At 42.2% G+C, this 17683-nt stretch overlaps 1 protein-coding gene and 1 long non-coding RNA gene across 4 annotated transcripts in view; one reads left to right on the forward strand and one right to left on the reverse strand.

Moving 5' to 3' along the window:
* The window catches only part of TULP4 (TUB like protein 4), a 121173-nt gene extending 107298 nt beyond the window's left edge, over positions 1-13875 (forward strand). The window contains exons 9-15 of one of the 2 annotated variants that reach the window (XM_015858293.2): positions 1379-1613; positions 2099-2243; positions 3362-3506; positions 4689-4782; positions 6322-6465; positions 9126-11701; positions 13348-13875. In XM_015858293.2, coding sequence (XP_015713779.1) covers positions 1379-1613; positions 2099-2243; positions 3362-3506; positions 4689-4782; positions 6322-6465; positions 9126-11701; positions 13348-13464 — 3456 coding nt within the window. In that variant the 3' untranslated portion in view covers positions 13465-13875. Of the gene's footprint in view, positions 1-1378; positions 1614-2098; positions 2244-3361; positions 3507-4688; positions 4783-6321; positions 6466-9125; positions 11702-13347 lie in introns of those variants that run through there. The other variant, XM_085543477.1, reaches the window with a different exon arrangement.
* On the reverse strand, positions 13-10586 carry LOC146761395 (uncharacterized). 2 transcript variants are annotated; one of them, XR_014944795.1, is made up of 2 exons: positions 10503-10586; positions 13-1592 (listed from the first exon to the last, which is right to left on the reverse strand). It is a non-coding gene; the product is annotated as an uncharacterized LOC146761395 (long non-coding RNA). The 2 variants fall into 2 exon arrangements; XR_014944796.1 differs by lacking the exon at positions 10503-10586 and adding an exon at positions 10171-10298.
* Positions 13876-17683: the final 3808 nt, after the last annotated feature.

Here is a 17683-nt window from a genome sequence, read left to right on the forward strand (position 1 = left end):
GAAAGCAGAATGTGTGCTCATGTTGCTTTATTTTCTTCCCCTTGCTGCTCCTAAGTGACAGTGGGTAAAATCCTGACCCTACATAATTGTGATAAAAAAGCACAATTAAGGGTCACTCCTCTTCAAGGACGACAACAAAATCAGTGGTTAGTGTGGTGCCTACTGAAATGCGAAGAGAGGGTTTACATACATTGATCCGTACTATTGTGCGTAGATGGCTTTTCCAAGGACATTCCAAGGTACAGTATGCTGTTAGCTCAGGAAGACTGCAGAAGAAATTGTGTCATGGCTTTAGGAGACAGTCACAGTGGTAAAACGGTTGCCTCTCTGCTTGTTGCATGCCTTCTTATATTGCCAGGAAAGGTATACTTAAGATCCGTGGCTGCCCAAATATCTCTACTGACTGCGAGTTTTTCCAACCTTAATACTCCAATAGTGCTATGAAAAAATAAGGCAGACATTATATCTTTTCCTGTAACATTAGCAGAGCTGCTTGCAGAGCCATTTGCTCAACCTTATTTTTTCATATTTTTGCCCTCAGGTACATCTCAGGATTTCAGAACTCTTTATCACAGCCTGTAAACTAGAGCATTAGCTACTAAATATCCTACATTCAAATACGTATTTTTGTGTTATGTATTTTTTTTTGTGTATTCATTACAGCATTTTCTCAAACAAGTTTTAGGTCGTTTTAAAACAGTAGAACTCTAGAATAACTAATTTGAAATCTGTCAAGTTGACCCAGCTTAAATGAGAGCAAATTATGCCTGTAATGTAATGATTCAATACTGTTCCATTTGTGTACTACTAATCAGGACAATTTGTGTGACTGTGAAACATTTCACTTGCCAGAGAAGAATAAATGCCTTGCTGTAACTATGGCTCCTTGATCTCCAGAGATAGAGAGCATTTAGTAGACCAATGGTAAAGAAACACACGCTAATGTTACTTGCGTCATACAGACTATATTGTCATAGACAAAAGCAGTCCAACTGCTTTTGGACTGTGCTCTTCATGGATTAATGCAACCTGCTGGTAAGCAGGGCAAAATAACCCACCTTGAGTTTTAGGCTCGTATTTCTCTACATAGCATGCAAATGTACCCTTGTCAGAGATGGGTCGTGTATTCAGAAGTGAGTGGGATGATAGAAGAGGTACAAGCTCTTTCCAGAGCTGACAACATTATATGACAGCAACATAGAACACACCAGTACTAGTGAGGGATGGGAAATGAGTGGCTAATTTCACTTTTGGGGGCAGCAAGAGACAAGGTAGAACGCTGAAACTTTGACTTGACTGTGTTACCCAAGTTAAAATTAAAGGAAAAAGAATAATAACCTATAGGAAACTTTCTCTTTTCTTCCTTTGTTTCATTAAGCCTCCTATCCCAGACCCAAACAATATGAGAGATTTTGTCAGCTACCCAACAGCTGGCAATGAACGTCTTCATTGCACGATGAAGCGGACAGAAGATGACCCAGAGGTTGGTGGTCCGTGTTATACTCTCTACTTGGAATATCTTGGGGGATTGGTGCCCATCCTGAAAGGACGTCGTATCAGCAAGTTGAGGCCAGAGTTTGTCATCATGGATCCTAAAACAGATGGAAAAGCAGGTAAAAGTGAACTGTAGCTCTGCATAAAAATGATTTAGAAAGACTCGAGGTATTAAACGTTCAGCAGTTAAAGAAAATCTGTATAAGAAATATGGAAGCTGGCATCTGTTTTTTTTTTCTTTTTTTCTGCTGGGGAAGAATTTTTAGCATGATCCTAGGCTCAAGCCTCTCAAATTATATCATACTGCCAAAGAGAGCTTGTTATATTTTGAGTAGAAGAGAATAAGTTGCTAATTAGCAGAAAATATTCTTTAGTCTTGATTTTGAAGTCACTTGAATGTGATTCAACCCTCTGAATCATGTACGCTTGAGTTCAGACCACTGGAAACTTGGGCTAGGCACGGTGAAGAACAGTTAATTATGTCTTTATACTTTTATCTCATCTACCGCCCGTGGATCAGATGTATGCTTCCGATGACTGATAGTTGTAATTGGTATCAGTTTTCTGAAGCAGCACTTACATTTTTTGGGGCCTGTTTTGATAGATGAAATCTATGGAAACAGCTTGATTTCCACTGTGATTGACAGCTGCAACTGCTCTGACTCCAGCGATATCGAACTGAGTGATGACTGGGCAGCAAAGAAATCTCCCAAAATCAGTCGAGCTAGCAAATCACCCAAACTCCCCAGGTAATCATTTTCATTTTCATAAGCAATCTCAAAGAAAAGCCTTACAAACTCTCCCGCCACTGCCTCTGCTAAATGTGAACTCTTGCCACTGTGGAATATATTTTGTCTGTCAAACATGTCATGCTTTAAGTCCTCTGTGCTTAGAATCTCTGGTGCGGTTAAAGACTGCACTTCCTCAGGGGTATTTTCAAGTTCAGAAATCCACACTATTGATGGTGTTATAGGTAGCACTGCTGCTGTGGCAGTCTTGCAAGGAAGACTCAGCAAATATCTTCCAGATCACTGAGTTGAAAAGGCTTTGTAACAGAATGCAGAACAAGTTTCTAAGCTGTTAACGAGTCTGGTTGCTCTCCTACCAGCTCTTTGTTACAATTATTATTCGCATAGACAGAACCCTCCACCTGTGCAGAGCCTCATGGATGTCTGTGATGGTTCTTGTAGGCACTGATGTCTGCCTGCCAGCTTCATGTTACAGGTTTGATGCCTTTCCAAAGACTTTACAGTATGAGGCTGTCCCAGCAGAAGGCAAAGGAAATGTGTTTATTAATATGTGAATGTGATGTGTGAAACACTGAAGTTTTTATTTCAGTAGTACTTGATAAAAGAGCCACCAATAACTGAGCCTAAAACAGAAATAGCTCATGTAAAGAAACTAACTCTTGCTCTTTCTGTTTCCCACCAGTGAACTTTTTCAGTTGCATTATCTCTTGACTGTTTATGAGGATGGATAGTGATAGGACAAGAGGGAATGGTTTTAAACTGAGATGGGGGAGGCTTAGGTTAGATATTAGGAGGAAGTCTTTCACTCAGAGGGTGGTGATGCACTGGAACCAGTTGCCCAAGGAGGTTGTGGATGCCCCATCCCTGGAGGCATTCAAGGCCAGGCTGGATGTGGCTCTGGGCAGCCTGGTCTGGTGGTCGGCGACCCTGCACATAGCAGGGGGGTTGAAATGACATGATCATTGTGGTCCTTCTCAACCCAGGTTATTCTGATTTTTCATTAGTTACTTAAATAACACCATACCAGCTGCCTTCATTAGCATCTATATTCCTAAGCATGTTTTGTTTTTGCATTTTTGCATGCCAGTTGATGATCCTAATTATTGCATTCTATGCAGAATCAATATAGAGGCTCGCAAATCTCCGAAGATGTCACGAGCTGCACAGGAGATATCAAGATCACCGAGGTTACCAATAAGGAAACCTTCTATTGGTTCACCAAGCCTAACCCGAAGAGAATTTCCTTTAGAAGATATTACTCAGGTATTGTGTGCGTTGTTACCAGACCTGAGCCCAAGTGCTGTGATACACATCCAGTGGTCCTGAATAATTTTTTTTCACTTATTTACAGCTACGAGATGGAACGCTGCTATAATTGCATGTTCCAAGTCAATGTTAATGTTTGGAAATGTCAGTGGAATATCAGGCATTGTTTGCTAAGTTCTACCCCCAGTAATTTTGTCAGTGTGAATCCACGTGAGAGGTTTTATATGAGTTGATGTTGTTGGCTGTTTGAAAAGTATATGTAGAAATGTTTCTATTCCATTTTTCTGAGCTGTCCCATTTCCACCATAGTTCTCTGCTTTGCTAGGGATCTGCAGGGACAAGGAAATGATTGCTCTACAGGGCCAAATGTTCTGTTTCATAATTGCATGGAACAGACTTAATTGGAAGGAAGGCAAGAAATCAGCACTTCGTGTTCTTTGTGTTGTTCTCATTCTGTGGCTAAATGAAACTTAGCAGCCTGTAAAACTGTCTGGATTACATACACGTTTAATTAAAACCAATCTGAATTCTTTTTTGTTTTGTATTGTTTCAGCTGTTTTTTTCCATTCTGTCATTTCTCTTTCTCCTTCCTACTAAAACCTTACAGTAGGTCGGTTATGTAGCAAAACAGGACATGAGACCAAAGGCTTGGATCCTGTTCTGATACTGACAGTGTAACTGTTGGCTTTGGAGAACATTTTTTAATCTTTCATACCTGTAATTTGATCACCATGGAAGCAGTGGTTTGGGAAACTGCTTTGGAAGCTGGTTAAGAGTAATCCATTTATATTGTATTTATTGTTCTGTAAAGTGATTCTGAAGCATAGAACCAAAGGACAGACAGTATTATTTGCTGAAATACAAAGTAGTTGGGCTCATAATGTACAGAAGAAGCATCTGAAAACAGTCGTATTCTTCTAAGCAACTATTGTGTTGTTTAGTACCTTTGCAGCTTTGAGTGTTTGTTGTAGATGTAATTTCTGGTGGTGTTCAGATATCAAAATGAGGCTTCTTAATGACTAGGTATAACGGTTGCTACACAGACACTTTAGGCTATTTCAATTTGATAAAAAATAAAGCTCAAATAGCATTATCACGTAGCTTTATTGCTCTGCAGGTTTTTATTAGAGCTTGATACAGACCTTATTAGGTGAAAATGATCTTGTTTTTTCTTTGTAGCACAACTACCTTGCTCAGGTCACATCTAACATCTGGGGAACCAAATTTAAAATTGTGGGTTTGGCTGCTTTCCTACCAACTAATCTTGGTGCAGGTAAAAGCAAATTCTATTTCCTTTTGCATATCAAGCTTTCTAACAAATAACTATTTTACAACATACAGTCTTCTAAGTTGATCAAAAAGCTTCTTTAACAAAGCAGTTGTTTTCTCTGGACATTGGGAATTAGAATTTACAAAATTCACTGTGCCTAAAACAGATTCAAATCTTTAAATACAATAATGAGATGAAAACGTTAAAAGTCTCGGGTGTAAAAGATTAAATAACAGTAAAATACCGACCTTTATTCTTACATTTATTCGAACAAAACCCAAGATAATAGACAACATTTTTGCAAGGAAGATATGAAAATTACAGTAGAAATGTTTCTAAAAATCCATTTTTTGTCGTAATTTACCTGCTAATTATACCAAAATAATGTTAAAATCGCTCTTGCTGACTATGCGCAAAGATTCTGCAATTCTCAGTGGATCACATTATCATGTGATTCTCCTTCTGGGTTGTCCACAAACTGGGAGCCTTAAAAGTAGTGATTGTCTGGCCTTTTGACCTTCTTCTCAGTAGGCCTGTTCTCCCTAGACAATCCTACCAAAAGAAAAAGGCTAAGCAAGAGTGGGGTATTTTGTAGAATCGATAGCAGGACTGAGCTCCGAACTGAAATACCAATGGAAGCTCTAAGAACTAATAACGATGCCCTGGATGCAAAATTAAACAGATATGTTTTGTGTCTATATTGACTACCATCAAACAAGAGATGAAAACCGAGCTACTGGCAAGGTGTACCCCTCTGACTCGGCCTTCAAGCAAAGATTGTCCTCAGGATGTTGTCACCCCTCTGATGGCTTCTATAGGGCAGTGGCACCTTCTGCTTACTGAAGTGTTACGGAATGGTTGATTCCAGCCACTTTGTTTTACAAGTCTGTTATCACTTTTTGACATCCACGTTTACAATGATTGCCAAAAGATAGTGCAAGAATGACCCCATGGGGTCAGATCAGAAGAACTTCTAAGTGAATATTCTCTCAGTATCAGTCACAAATACATAGAGAATTATATAAATGTAGAGTAAGTGTGCAGTGGTGCTTCCTGCAGATACTGTCCTGGTCTCCAGGACCTGGGTCCCAGGGTCTACCTGAGCCAGAAGAGTTTCTTTGGTATGTAATAACCCTCAGCAGATTTCCTTTCTGAGCATTTTCCCATTTTTCCCCTGAGTTCTGATAAGTCTGTAGCATCCTGTGGTGAAGAGTTCCAAAAGTAGAATAGAAAAATAATTTTCTTTTCTAAAAATAGATGCAAGTACAGTTGAAGTAATTCATTATTTCCACAGCTTAACTAAGGAAACGCTGCTTCTGTTTAAGGAGAAATATCTGAAAGAAGCAATCCCTTTTGTCCTCTTTATGCAAAGTATTACATAGTGATTTGGTTAGGAATGTCTCATACATGCATTTGCTTATTTATAAATTACATACAATTGTAATGGCCCTTCTATCTGCTTTGAATTAATTCTTTTTTAGCTTTATATGCTCTTTGTGTAACAATTTTTAAAAAATATTTCTTGTCACATTCTGTCTTCAGTAATATATAAAACCAGTTTGCTGCATCTTCAGCCCAGGCAGATGACAATATATCTCCCAGAAGTGCGAAAGATTTCAATGGACTACATTAACCTGCCTGTCTTTAATCCAAACGTTTTCAGTGAAGATGAAGATGATTTACCAGGTAAGGAGGAACTGTAGGCCTCTCAAATTATGGCTATAGCTAGGCTCAGCCCCCTCTGGTAAATACACAAATCAAAATCCCTTAGTCTGGTGGAATCCTATAGAACTGAGTCAGAACAAAACTAGTGTGTATTAGACATTGTATTATAAAAACAGAAAAATTTAATGCATATGTAGAGCTGGTAAGGTTCAAGTGAACTGGAACATTCATCATTTCTACTTAGTTGACTAATAGTTTTCTGTAGATTGAAGCCTTGCATTCTGCATCTTTGTAGAACAGATTTATATTGTGTCGAAAGCCCAAAGGGGTTGTTCTTGTGAGCTGAAGGAAGCAAAGCACAGTCTGCTGGCAGGAGCTTGGGCCAATTCCTGACTAACTCGGACACATTTTGAAAAATGTAACATGCCCTTTCGGACTGCTGTTTAGGATTACAAGTTAGTAATCACCATGGAAATATAGGGAAAATTGTGAAGAGTTTCCTTTTCCTTTGAGAAATGTAATAAGAGTGATAATAGATTGTCTCCCGTAAGAGCCTTCCCCTTCTGCTCACTTTTCTCTTTCAAGTTCCTTCTGACTCAGCAAACAGGCTATTGAAATTTTCAAAACCCCTCAAGAATTCTTTCTTAAAGCCAGTAAGTATATGGTGGAAAAAGTGCCCTATATACAAATGGAAAAATGTATTGCAGTGTAAGTAATGATTACCTGAGAAAATTAAAAACTAACAACAAAACAGCAGTAGAAAGTGTTGTTGGGCAGTGGAATTTGTGAATGAGGTGCTGTGGGACAGGTTCTTTTTAATGTACTCAGTCAAGATTTGGCAGGGCAAAAGGATAGTGGGTCGATTTAACTTGCAAGTTATGCAAACAAATCAATTAAAAACCATTGGAGAAATGAAAGAAACAAAAGTTGGATTTAAAAACATTGGGATATTAAGCAACACTGTGACAAATTAGATGTTACTTGGATAGGCACTTAATGCCCATGACATCAGCATTCCAGCTTGGCTTGAGCAACCTAGCAATTAAACCTTAAGCTCAGGAGCACCAATTGCTGACCTGCAGGCATCAGGGTGAGTGCATGACCTGCCAGCCATTGCTCCTCCTTAGGGCTGCTGAAGTTTAGTTGTCAGCCTTCTGAAGGAGCAAACAGAGGTGCTGTTAAAACTTAACAGCATTTCCACAAATATCTGCACACCTTCCACATTCCACTGTGGCTACTAATATTGATAAAAACCAAATGCTATTGAAAGTGTAATTACAGGGCATGAGTAGGTGGCTAGGATTTAAATTAGAAATTAATTACAGACTGGGCAGTGGCTGGAAGGATTCTGACTAATGGATCACTTGCCTGACGGGATCTTGCAGACCACAGATCCCCACAGAATTTGCACACACAAAAGAGAACTGCTTGATACAGTTCACGTATTGATTTGCATACTTTTTTATGCAGAAAAAGCAAAAACTCTGCAAGATTCTTTGGTTCTTATTTGTTTATCTATTATGACTCTTTTCTATCTACATTCCTTCTTATTTTGACTTCTGCACCTGCACTTGCTTCCAGTGTTCTCCTTTTCCTGTTGCTCGCTGTCTTTTCAGTGGTAGCTGACAATGCTTATCAAACATCTCAGTCAGTGCTGGTAATTGCTGTCAGATCAAGGCAGGCTTGAGGAGCTTCATAGCATCCTCTGCCCAAAGCTCTCTTCAGCACATCAGGGTAGCACCTCACTGCCTCTAGAGAGCATCAGCCTGGATCAGTGAGGGCAGTTTTGTGCCTTACCACTACATAGCAGCAGCCCAAGAGAAAGCCTGGGAGCCACATCCGATAGGCTTTACTATTAGAGGCAAAGAAGAGGTGCCAGCAGATGGAGATCTATGGGTAGATTTTCTTTTGTTTGATTGTTGATGTCTCTATCATCAAAACAACTTGCCTGAAATACAATGTAAATTTCGATTAAAAAAACTTTGCTTTGATTTAAGTAGTGGTCAATTACAGCTGGATGATAAGTGAGTGGTGGTTCAGACCCACCAGATAAACTCACTGCTCTGAGAAGATCCATGGAAATCATAGTGTGGCCTAAAGATGAGTGCTGAACTTCACTTCTGAAGCACCACTGCCATGAAGTTAGCTTAAAATTGATCTCCAGATGTTAGAAATGTCTGTTGTGCAGTGGGAGTCAGTGCAGATAGTCCGGCTTACTTGCTCAAACTAATGTCTGACCCACTGATTTCAGGGTCTGATAGCAGCCCTTCCGAATGCAGCTGAGCCGTTAAGTAAGTACATAAAGATAAGCAGGCAGTTTAAAAAGTCAAAGGTAAAACAAAGTGGCAAAGTACAAAAGACATGCAGTGATCTTTTTTTCTCACTAGCTTTAAAAACAAATTCTCCCCAGTTCCTGAATTTTGTGTGAACACTGCCATGAACTTTCCCAGTGGCACATTTTTTTAGCTGCCCAAATGTCTCCCTCAAAATACTGAATAAAACGAAAATACATGAAATGCCACTTCTAGAGATTTTTCTGTTTTGATGCTAGCTGTCCTTGTGCTTGCCTAAGTGCCATGCTCAGCAAAGGCCAATGGGCCCAAGCTAGAGCAAGCAGAGGGCACGTGGCCTTGCCACATGCAAGGAGGCCAGCGAGTGATGGGCTGTATTGTTCTTTGCAGTGCCTGGAGCTCCAGGTGCCCCTGCCAGCAGCCCGCCCTGCACCGTCAACATCCCCATTGCCCCCATCCACAGCTCGGCCCAGGCCATGTCGCCCACGCAGAGCATCGGCCTGGTCCAGTCGCTGCTGGCCAACCAGAATGTGCAGCTGGATGTGCTGGCCAACCCTCCGGCTGAGACAGGGGGCGAGGGGCCGGGACCCTTTCCAGGGGCACCAGGCCGATTCCCTGGCCCTGGAGCAGTGGCACCAACCGGGGGAGATGTGGCCCGCGTTCCCCCTGTACCTCCCACTATTGCCCCACCACCCCCCGCCATCGCCCTTGCCGACCTCCGGGACCATGGTGACCGTGAGCACGAGCCCCCGCTCAAGGCCAAGCCACCACGTCCAGGACCAGGGCCGCAGCTGGTGGAGAGTGATGCTGTCATCTTTGGGGCCGCTCAGGAGCTGCAGCTGAACAAGATGAACCCCCCGCCGCCCTACCCTGGCACTGTTCCCACTGCTGGCCCCCCGCCACCCCCGCCTGTGCCTCCACCTCCACCCCTCGACCTCTGCCTGAAAAAGGGGGAGTTCTCCCTTTACCCTGCAGGACACTACCAGCCACCCCTGGGGTACGAGCGGATAACAACGTTTGACAGCAGTGGGAATGTGGAGGAGGTGTGCCGACCACGTACCCGCATGCTCTGTGGCCAGGGCACCTACACCCTGCCAGGGCCCGGCAGCTCTGCCACTTTGCGCATCACCGCTGCCGAGAAGAAGATGCAGCAACCCTGCACCAGTGCCACCCTGAACCGGCTGACAGTTCCCCGTTACTCCATCCCCACTGGGGACCCACCACCCTACCCTGACATTGCCAGCCAGCTGTCACAGGGCAGGAGCGTTGCGCAGAGGCTGGACAGCAGTATCATCCATGCAACTTTGCGGAGGAACAGTAGAGAAGCAGCGCTGAAAATGGCCCAGCTGGTGGACAGTCAGAGAGCCACCTTGCAGCTTCCCCCGAAAGCCAAGAGCAGCGTTGTGACGGCACAGTACCAGCAGAGAGTACCCACCGCTTTGTACACCTGCAGCCAGTGCAGCAGCAGTGGCGGCAGCAGCACCACGAGTGCTGGTGGTGTGGGCAACATCACTAATGCCAACTCTGGCAGCAGCACTTCCAGCATCGGTGGCATGAGACCTGATCTGAGCACGGGGAGTGGCTCCCAGCACAGCTCTGTCATCGCTCACTCTGTCAGTACATCGCCTCTGGCCTCCCAGTCCTCCTACAACTTGCTGAGCCCACCTGACAGTTCCCGTGACCGGGCAGATTATATCAACTCTGCCTTTACAGAGGATGAAGCCCTTTCTCAGCACTGTCCAGTAGAAAAATCAATACGGCACGTACCTGTGGCCTTGACAGAGGCTGCCATCAGTGTAAAACGTCCGCCGCCGTACCAGTGGGACCCTATGGTGAGCGAAGAGATATGGGTTCCTCAGGAAAGAACATCACAGAGCTCTGTACCCAACCCTTTAAAACCAGCTCCTCTCATCATCGGTCAGACTCAGCATCTGGATATGTCTCGAATGCCGTTTGTCTCCCCTAAGTCTCCAACCAGTCCCACTGCCACTTTCCAGACAGGTTATGGGGTCGGAGTACCATACCCAGGAAGCTACAGTGCCCCTCCCCTTCAGGGAATGCAGCCCCCATGCTCCCCCAAAGAAGCTCTGGCCCCAACACAGTTTGCACAGCAGGAGCCCACAGTAGTGCTTCAACCAGGTTACCCACCCAACCTCTCCTATTGTCCTTTGCCACCCATGTATCCGGGAAGTAGCGCCTGCTCTAGTTTACAGCTGCCACCGATAGCCTTGCACCCATGGAGCTCCTACAGCGCATGCCCACCGGTGCAGAATCCCCAGGGCACTCTGCCTCCAAAGCCGCTCCTTGTGGTGGAGAAGCCGGTTATGTCTCCCCCACCAACCGAGCTTCAGGGCCACGTGGGTACAGAGGTGATGGTGGAGACGGCAGACACCTTCCAGGAGGTGCTGTCCTTGACAGAAAGCCCCGTTCCTCAAAGGACAGACAAATTCGGCAAGAAGAGCCGGAAGCGGCTGGATAGTCGCGCTGAGGAAGGAAATGTGCAGGCTATCACCGAGGGCAAGGTCAAAAAGGATTCGAGGACACTGACTGACTTCAATTCGCTAATATCCAGCCCAAGGCTGGGCAGAGAGAAGAAGAAAGTCAAGAGCCAGAAAGACCAGCTGAAGTCCAAGAAGCTGAATAAGACAAATGAATTTCAGGATAGTTCAGAGAGTGAGCCGGAGCTTTTTATCAGTGGGGATGAACTGATGAACCAGAGTCAGGGCAGCAAAAAGGGTTGGAAAACCAAAAGGAATTTGAGGACAGCCAGTGAGCTGGATGAGTTCAAGTGCCGTAAGGCCAGCGAGAAGGAGGACGGGAGGCTGGGGAGCCAGGGCTTTGTGTACGTGATGGCCAACAAGCAGCCGCTGTGGAATGAGGCAACGCAAGTCTACCAGCTGGACTTTGGAGGGCGAGTGACCCAGGAGTCTGCAAAAAACTTCCAGATTGAGCTGGAAGGACGGCAGGTAGGAGGGCAGTGGCTAATGCTGCACCTGGGTGGGGGGGGTGGGTGCCAGGATCCAGCCTGCCTCTGTACAGCAGAGTGCCTCCAGCTCATGTTGGCTGCTCTTTGGAGAAAAACACTGCTACACACAGAAAGTAATCAATAAAAACCAGCAATCAAAGGTCTAGATTCAGAAGTAAGGGTAAAGTGCAGTCGTAATGTAAATGTACCAGATATATTCTGTATTATTCCAGTAAGACATAGGAACAAAGGCTTCCTTTAATCTTACTAGCTTTTACTTCTGAAGGGAAGTAGTTTTCTTAATAAATTGCAGGGAGAAAAATGCAACAGATTTCCCTGACTGTAGTTACAGTTGAAGTCAGTGAGTGAGGATGATAGCTCATTTAACAAACACTGCTCAGTTCCTGTGGCAGTTACAGAGGTTGGCCAGGCATGTGCTTTGCTCAGCAGAGCTGATGGGGGTTCACTTAGGTTCCCTCATGGAAGTGGATCATGGATCTTGGATCATGGAAATGGATCGTGGTCTGCTTTTAAGCAGCCTATGGGTAGGGATGTTTTGGTAAGCCAGAAAATCCAAGTATTTTGTTTTACGATCTCCCCCCTTGGCCTTAGTGGGATGTTAGTACACCAAAACCAGGCCATTAAATGAATCAGCAGGACACTGGACTGGGACACAGGAGTTGCAGATTTAATTCCAGGTTCAGCCATACCATCTCGTGAATGTCACTTTTGATTTACTAAAGACATCAAAGCTCTTGACTCCCTCTGATTTAACTTGGGAGATCGGTGTCTTAAATATCCAACATACATGACCAGTGGTAGCGTCCTGGTTTTGTCCTGATGCAAAACATTAACTTGTTAAGAAAGCAATGACCATGGGTACATACCCATGAACTCCCATGCAAAATCACGCTGACCATTGGCTTTGCTGGTGATAGAACAAAGATCTACTCCCTCGCTTCCATTTCAGCCCAAGAAACTTCACTCTAGAAAAAAATATCATCAGGGCTGCTGGTTAAGCCTATGAAAACACAGTATTAATAGGCCAAACTTCACATACTTCCTGCAGAACAACCTGACTATCCTAGCTTTACATTTCAAACAGTTCTCAGTGCCCCTTTGCTAATTCATTCTCAGTCTAATTATATGCTAGGAAAGTTTACACAAAGGAAAACAGAACTAAGGAAACACAGCATGCCAAGTGTGAGGTGCTATAGACAGAAGACTGGTTATTCCCTTTCCCTGTAAGTTTCTTCCTTTAAAAACAAAATCTGTTTTCCTGATGGGGCAGTGATGGGATCTCTCCAATGGAGGGAACATTATATTCCTGCATAAAGAAGGATGCTGGTGTGACCCACATCTGTTGAGGTCATTGGTAACAGTGTACTTACACCAATGCTTTATAGTGTTCAGTATGTTTTAATGCTAGTCAAGTACTCTATGTAGCTCATTATTATGGTGCACTTACTCTTTTTGGCCTCACACTCCATGCTGTGAATACCCCACTAATATTAGTTCAGAGTGATTAACAGAAATGTACTTACAAAGGAACAAAAATATTTAACTCTTGTTCTCTGTTTTCTTTTCTGATTCACATTTTTTGACCCTGTTCTCTTTTTCCTTCCTTGTTCTTCCCCTGCTTCCCAGGTGATGCAGTTTGGAAGGATTGATGGCAACGCTTATATTTTGGACTTTCAGTATCCATTTTCTGCAGTGCAAGCCTTTGCTGTTGCTCTGGCTAATGTGACTCAACGCCTCAAATGAACAAGCAGAAGCCTGCAGAGAGGAAAATGTTATCAAAACCTTCTTACAGAGTCCAAACTGGAAAATGTCAGGCCAGCCTACGTTAGGTGTGCTGAGGTGCCTGGGAGCGAAGAAGGCCGTAAAACTGGAAAAGTCTCTTAGTGCCCAACTGAAGGGCATTAACTCTAATCAGTCATGGGGTGGAGGGTGGGGGGCTTTCTTCTCTTTTGTTTGTTTGTTTGTTTGTTTGTTTTCAGGTGTTTTTTTTTTTTAAAGCATTGTGCTGGGTTTCAGAAAGAGCAAAGGGTTGAGAGCCATTCAGTGTTATGTGGAGAAGTGTGGCTTTTGGCTTGTTGTGATGGTTCTGCTGTGTTTGCTGCAATAGCTGATGTAAGCTCATAGAGGGATTAAAAAAGACTGCTCTTTTTGATAGACTGCCTTATATCATGCTGTTCTTTTTAAAACAGGGAACATAACTTTTTTTCCTGGTCCAGTTTGTACTACTACTACTACATCAATGATCGCAGCAAAAAAAAGAAAAAAAAAAAAAAAAAAGGGAAAAAAAAAGAAAAAAAGTAGCTATAATACTTGAAGACAAGTGTTTCTTCTCTGATCTCTGATAATAACTGAGTACCACAAGTTCCAGGGAGGCTTCTGTAGGTCAATATTTAATTTATACTTAACAATGTGTTACTCAGAAGAGAAACTGTTCCCAATGGGTGGTTTTAAAACTCAATGTGTCAAATAAGTTGATGTCTGCTTGTTTTGTGTGCTGTTACTGGGGATAAACATCTTTTGCTGGGTGACAGAAAAGAGGGAAGAAAATAATTAGGAGTATTCCTTCTTTGCTCATATTGGTCAGCAGTATTCTTCAGTTTGGCCTGCAGCTGGGAGAGGTACAGTGTGACCAGATGTACCTCCACAGCCATGCATATACGTGCTCCTCATTTAAATGTGTTTACACTTTATAAACAGAGTCATTCGAGTGAATGAGAAGGCCCAACGTCTTCATCTTAGGAATCAGTAGGAATGAAGTTCCACAGTGTTGTATCTGTGCTAAAATTAAGGAGACAGAAGTATAGCAAGTCATTACAGGAAACAATTTCATCAAGAAAACGATTTTGTTACAGGAAACAGCATCATGGCTGGCTGGAGGACAAAGAAGTTAAAACTGAAAGAAAAAAATGGACAGAATTACTCGTTTTATCACCTTTGCTACTTGAGTAGTTCTTGTGACTGTAGTTTGTGAATATAATGCTCCAGGTAAGAGTGGCAAGCCAGAGTTGAAATGGAGTGTTACAGGGGATGGCTTATTGACAGGAGGACAGCTTGTTCTGGCTAAAGTTTTGTTTCTAGTGGACATACAGACCTGCTGACCGTTTAGAAGGGTTGCTTGCACAGAAGGTTTTCTTTGTTGTCCATCTTTGTCTATGTATTCCTTTGCTTTCTCTCTTTCCTCCTTGCCTATGGAAAACGTTCTGGTATGGAAACAGTTTCCACAGTAATTCACAAAAACTGTTATTATTCCTGTAATTGCTTGGACATTAGATTACTAAACATAGTTCAGATTTCCTTCAAAAATTATTCTTTTGATATGCTGAGGAGGATAAGTTAGATGAGATGTTAATGGCTGCTTTGTCTTTCATCCAGTTTAACTTCTTACTTGAAAAGCTGTATAACATAAGGTAAACAGATGTGATTTTATCTCTCTTTTTGAAAATTCTAGTGGTAAGGCTGTTCTGTTTTGTGTTTAATCCATTCTAGAGGAAAATAGCATGTAAGAGAGAACCCTGCTGTAGCTGAGCTTACCAGAATGCAGTGAGCTAGCAACTTCTGCTCTGCTGACACTTGTAAAGCAATACAGCACAGAGGGAATAATAAATATCAGTCAGAGAGGAGTTTGAGAGCTGCTAAGAGACTACAAGGCAGATCATCCACAGGTAAAGTTCTAAAGGGTGAGTACAGGAAGAACCCTTTGCAAAGTGGTTTCCTTGGTGGGAACAGTTAGAGGTAGGAAGGAAAGGAGGGCAAGAGATGGCACTATGCCTGTATGATCCCAGAGTTCATCAGCTTCTGCTTACGTGTCAGGCATAACATTCCCCTTAGCATTTAGCAGAGTTCATTTGCTTCAGTTAATTTTGTTGAATTCCTCTACATTATCTGGGCCTATTTGTATTTCTTCTCGTGTGCATTACATATTCAGTAGCTTGTGTGCCCATATGTGTAGTGTGTGTGGGATGGAGGTGGTTGGTCCTGTTCCCTTTAAAATCTGTGGAAATTTTTCCCTTTGATTTTTATAAAGGAAGCATGACTGAGCCATTTGTCTGCCTTAAGTTACACCCTGTGCAAATAGACGAATTCTCAGGTCTGCTGCTTTCAGTATGTGAGGAGGAAAGCTGGCAGATGAGTGTCCTTTCCTACCCAAAAGTCAGTGCTTACCAGTTGTACCCAAATTAGAATGTAATGGGCATATGCTGAGCACCATAGACAAGAAACATATCACAACATGCTCGCTGTCTGGGAGAAGGGCGACTCATTCACAATAGAAATCTTCAGCTGAAAGGAACATTGCCTGTAGTTTGAAGTCAAAATTGTTACCATATGCAAAGAACATCAGTGGTTTGTTTTGTTTTTTTCAGAACAAATTCTGGCCTAATTAGAAGGACTTCTGTGTTCAATTTCTTTAACCTTCCATGGAACAGTATTCCTCTTCACCTGATTCATAAGCAATTGTTTCCAATTATCAGTAATTTTCTACTAATGTCTAACCACAAATCGCAAACACACATAACAGGTGACAGCATTTGTAACTTGGTTCCATTGGCTGAGCCCGTGGTTGCATCGTTCTGGTGGCTTCTGCACAAAGCACAAGGAATAAACGTCATAAATCAGGAAAGTATACACAATTTCCAACCTTCCTGTTTATTTGCCAGATGTTATAAGATAAAATACTCTTCTGTCTTTTTGAAAAGACTTTGACAGAGTCCCTAAAGGGAATCAAAATTGAGGGTTTTAATGGTTTGGAGAATAAGAGGTAGAAGCTGCTCTCAAATAAGTTGAATTGTAATGAATGAAGTGGAAGTGGTGTGAATTTTGAGGTTGGAACTGGATCCTAAACTGTAAAAGAACAAATAGAAACAACAGTTCTTTTGGTTTTCATTGAGATATGACATAAGACACAAATATAAAAGCCCCCCACAAAATAATCACTTAAATCCTGAAGATTGCTGTCGCGTTCAGCCATAAGACAGACTTTACACTTTACACTTTATGTTTAATCTGTAAGATCCAAGTTTTCTGTAGGTAACTGTCACGGGTTACAAAACCATGGCAGTAACTTAAGTTCTTCTAGGAAGAATGTAGCAAAGTATTCAGTATTCAAGAATATGTTCTTTTATACACAACAGTGATTTCCAGAATATCTTTTTCCAAAGCTTTTTTTTTTTTTTTTTTCCTTTTTCCAGTTGTGCAATAGATGGACATTCTGGGGGTTTTATGGTTTTTTTTCTCGGTCGTTTGTTTTATTTTGCTGTTTTTCTTTATTTCTTAATTTTCTTTTTTTTTCCTCTTTTTATTTTTTTAGGGAGTTCTGAGTGATTTTCTAAAGATAATTTAATGCAGATTTCTTGTTAACATCCAAAAGGCAAACTATTTATCTTGTGTAATTAGTGGTTAAGGGATTATTTTATTTCTATGTATACACACATAAAGAGTTATACACACTTTATTATTTATATTGAAAGAGCGTATTTGTAAGTAATTGTACATTTTGCTGCAAGAAGTTCAAAGTGCATATAGGAAGACTTGGTTTTGTGGACTAATATGCAAAATTCCATCATTCAGGCAGGTAGAAATATTTTGGTGTATTTAAAAGCAGTGAGTTTGCTTTGAAGGTCTGTGTAGGCTACAAAGAATGTAGATGACATCTTTGGGACCTGCAGAAATCTGTCCTCTTCTGTGTGCTTCCCTCCTTTGTTTTAAACTATATATTTCATTTGGGAGGGCTTTTAACAAGTACAAAGTGTTCCCTCTTGTTTAGTATAGTGCTATTTCTCTAGATATAAGGTGGGCTGGCTTGTGTGATAAAAGAGGGTGTAACAATATAGATTCCGTTTGTAAATCATTGCGTAGCCTGGTAGGATTTATCAGTGGCATACTTCAGTGCTTTGCACAAGCAAAATAGCTTGGTATGAGCTAGATGAGGCATGAGAAAGTACAGCAGTAAATGTGCTTTTCTCTA

Source organism: Coturnix japonica, chromosome 3 (assembly GCF_054131305.1).
Source record: "Coturnix japonica strain WE chromosome 3, WE-NBRP24, whole genome shotgun sequence".
Lineage (NCBI taxonomy): Eukaryota > Metazoa > Chordata > Aves > Galliformes > Phasianidae > Coturnix > Coturnix japonica.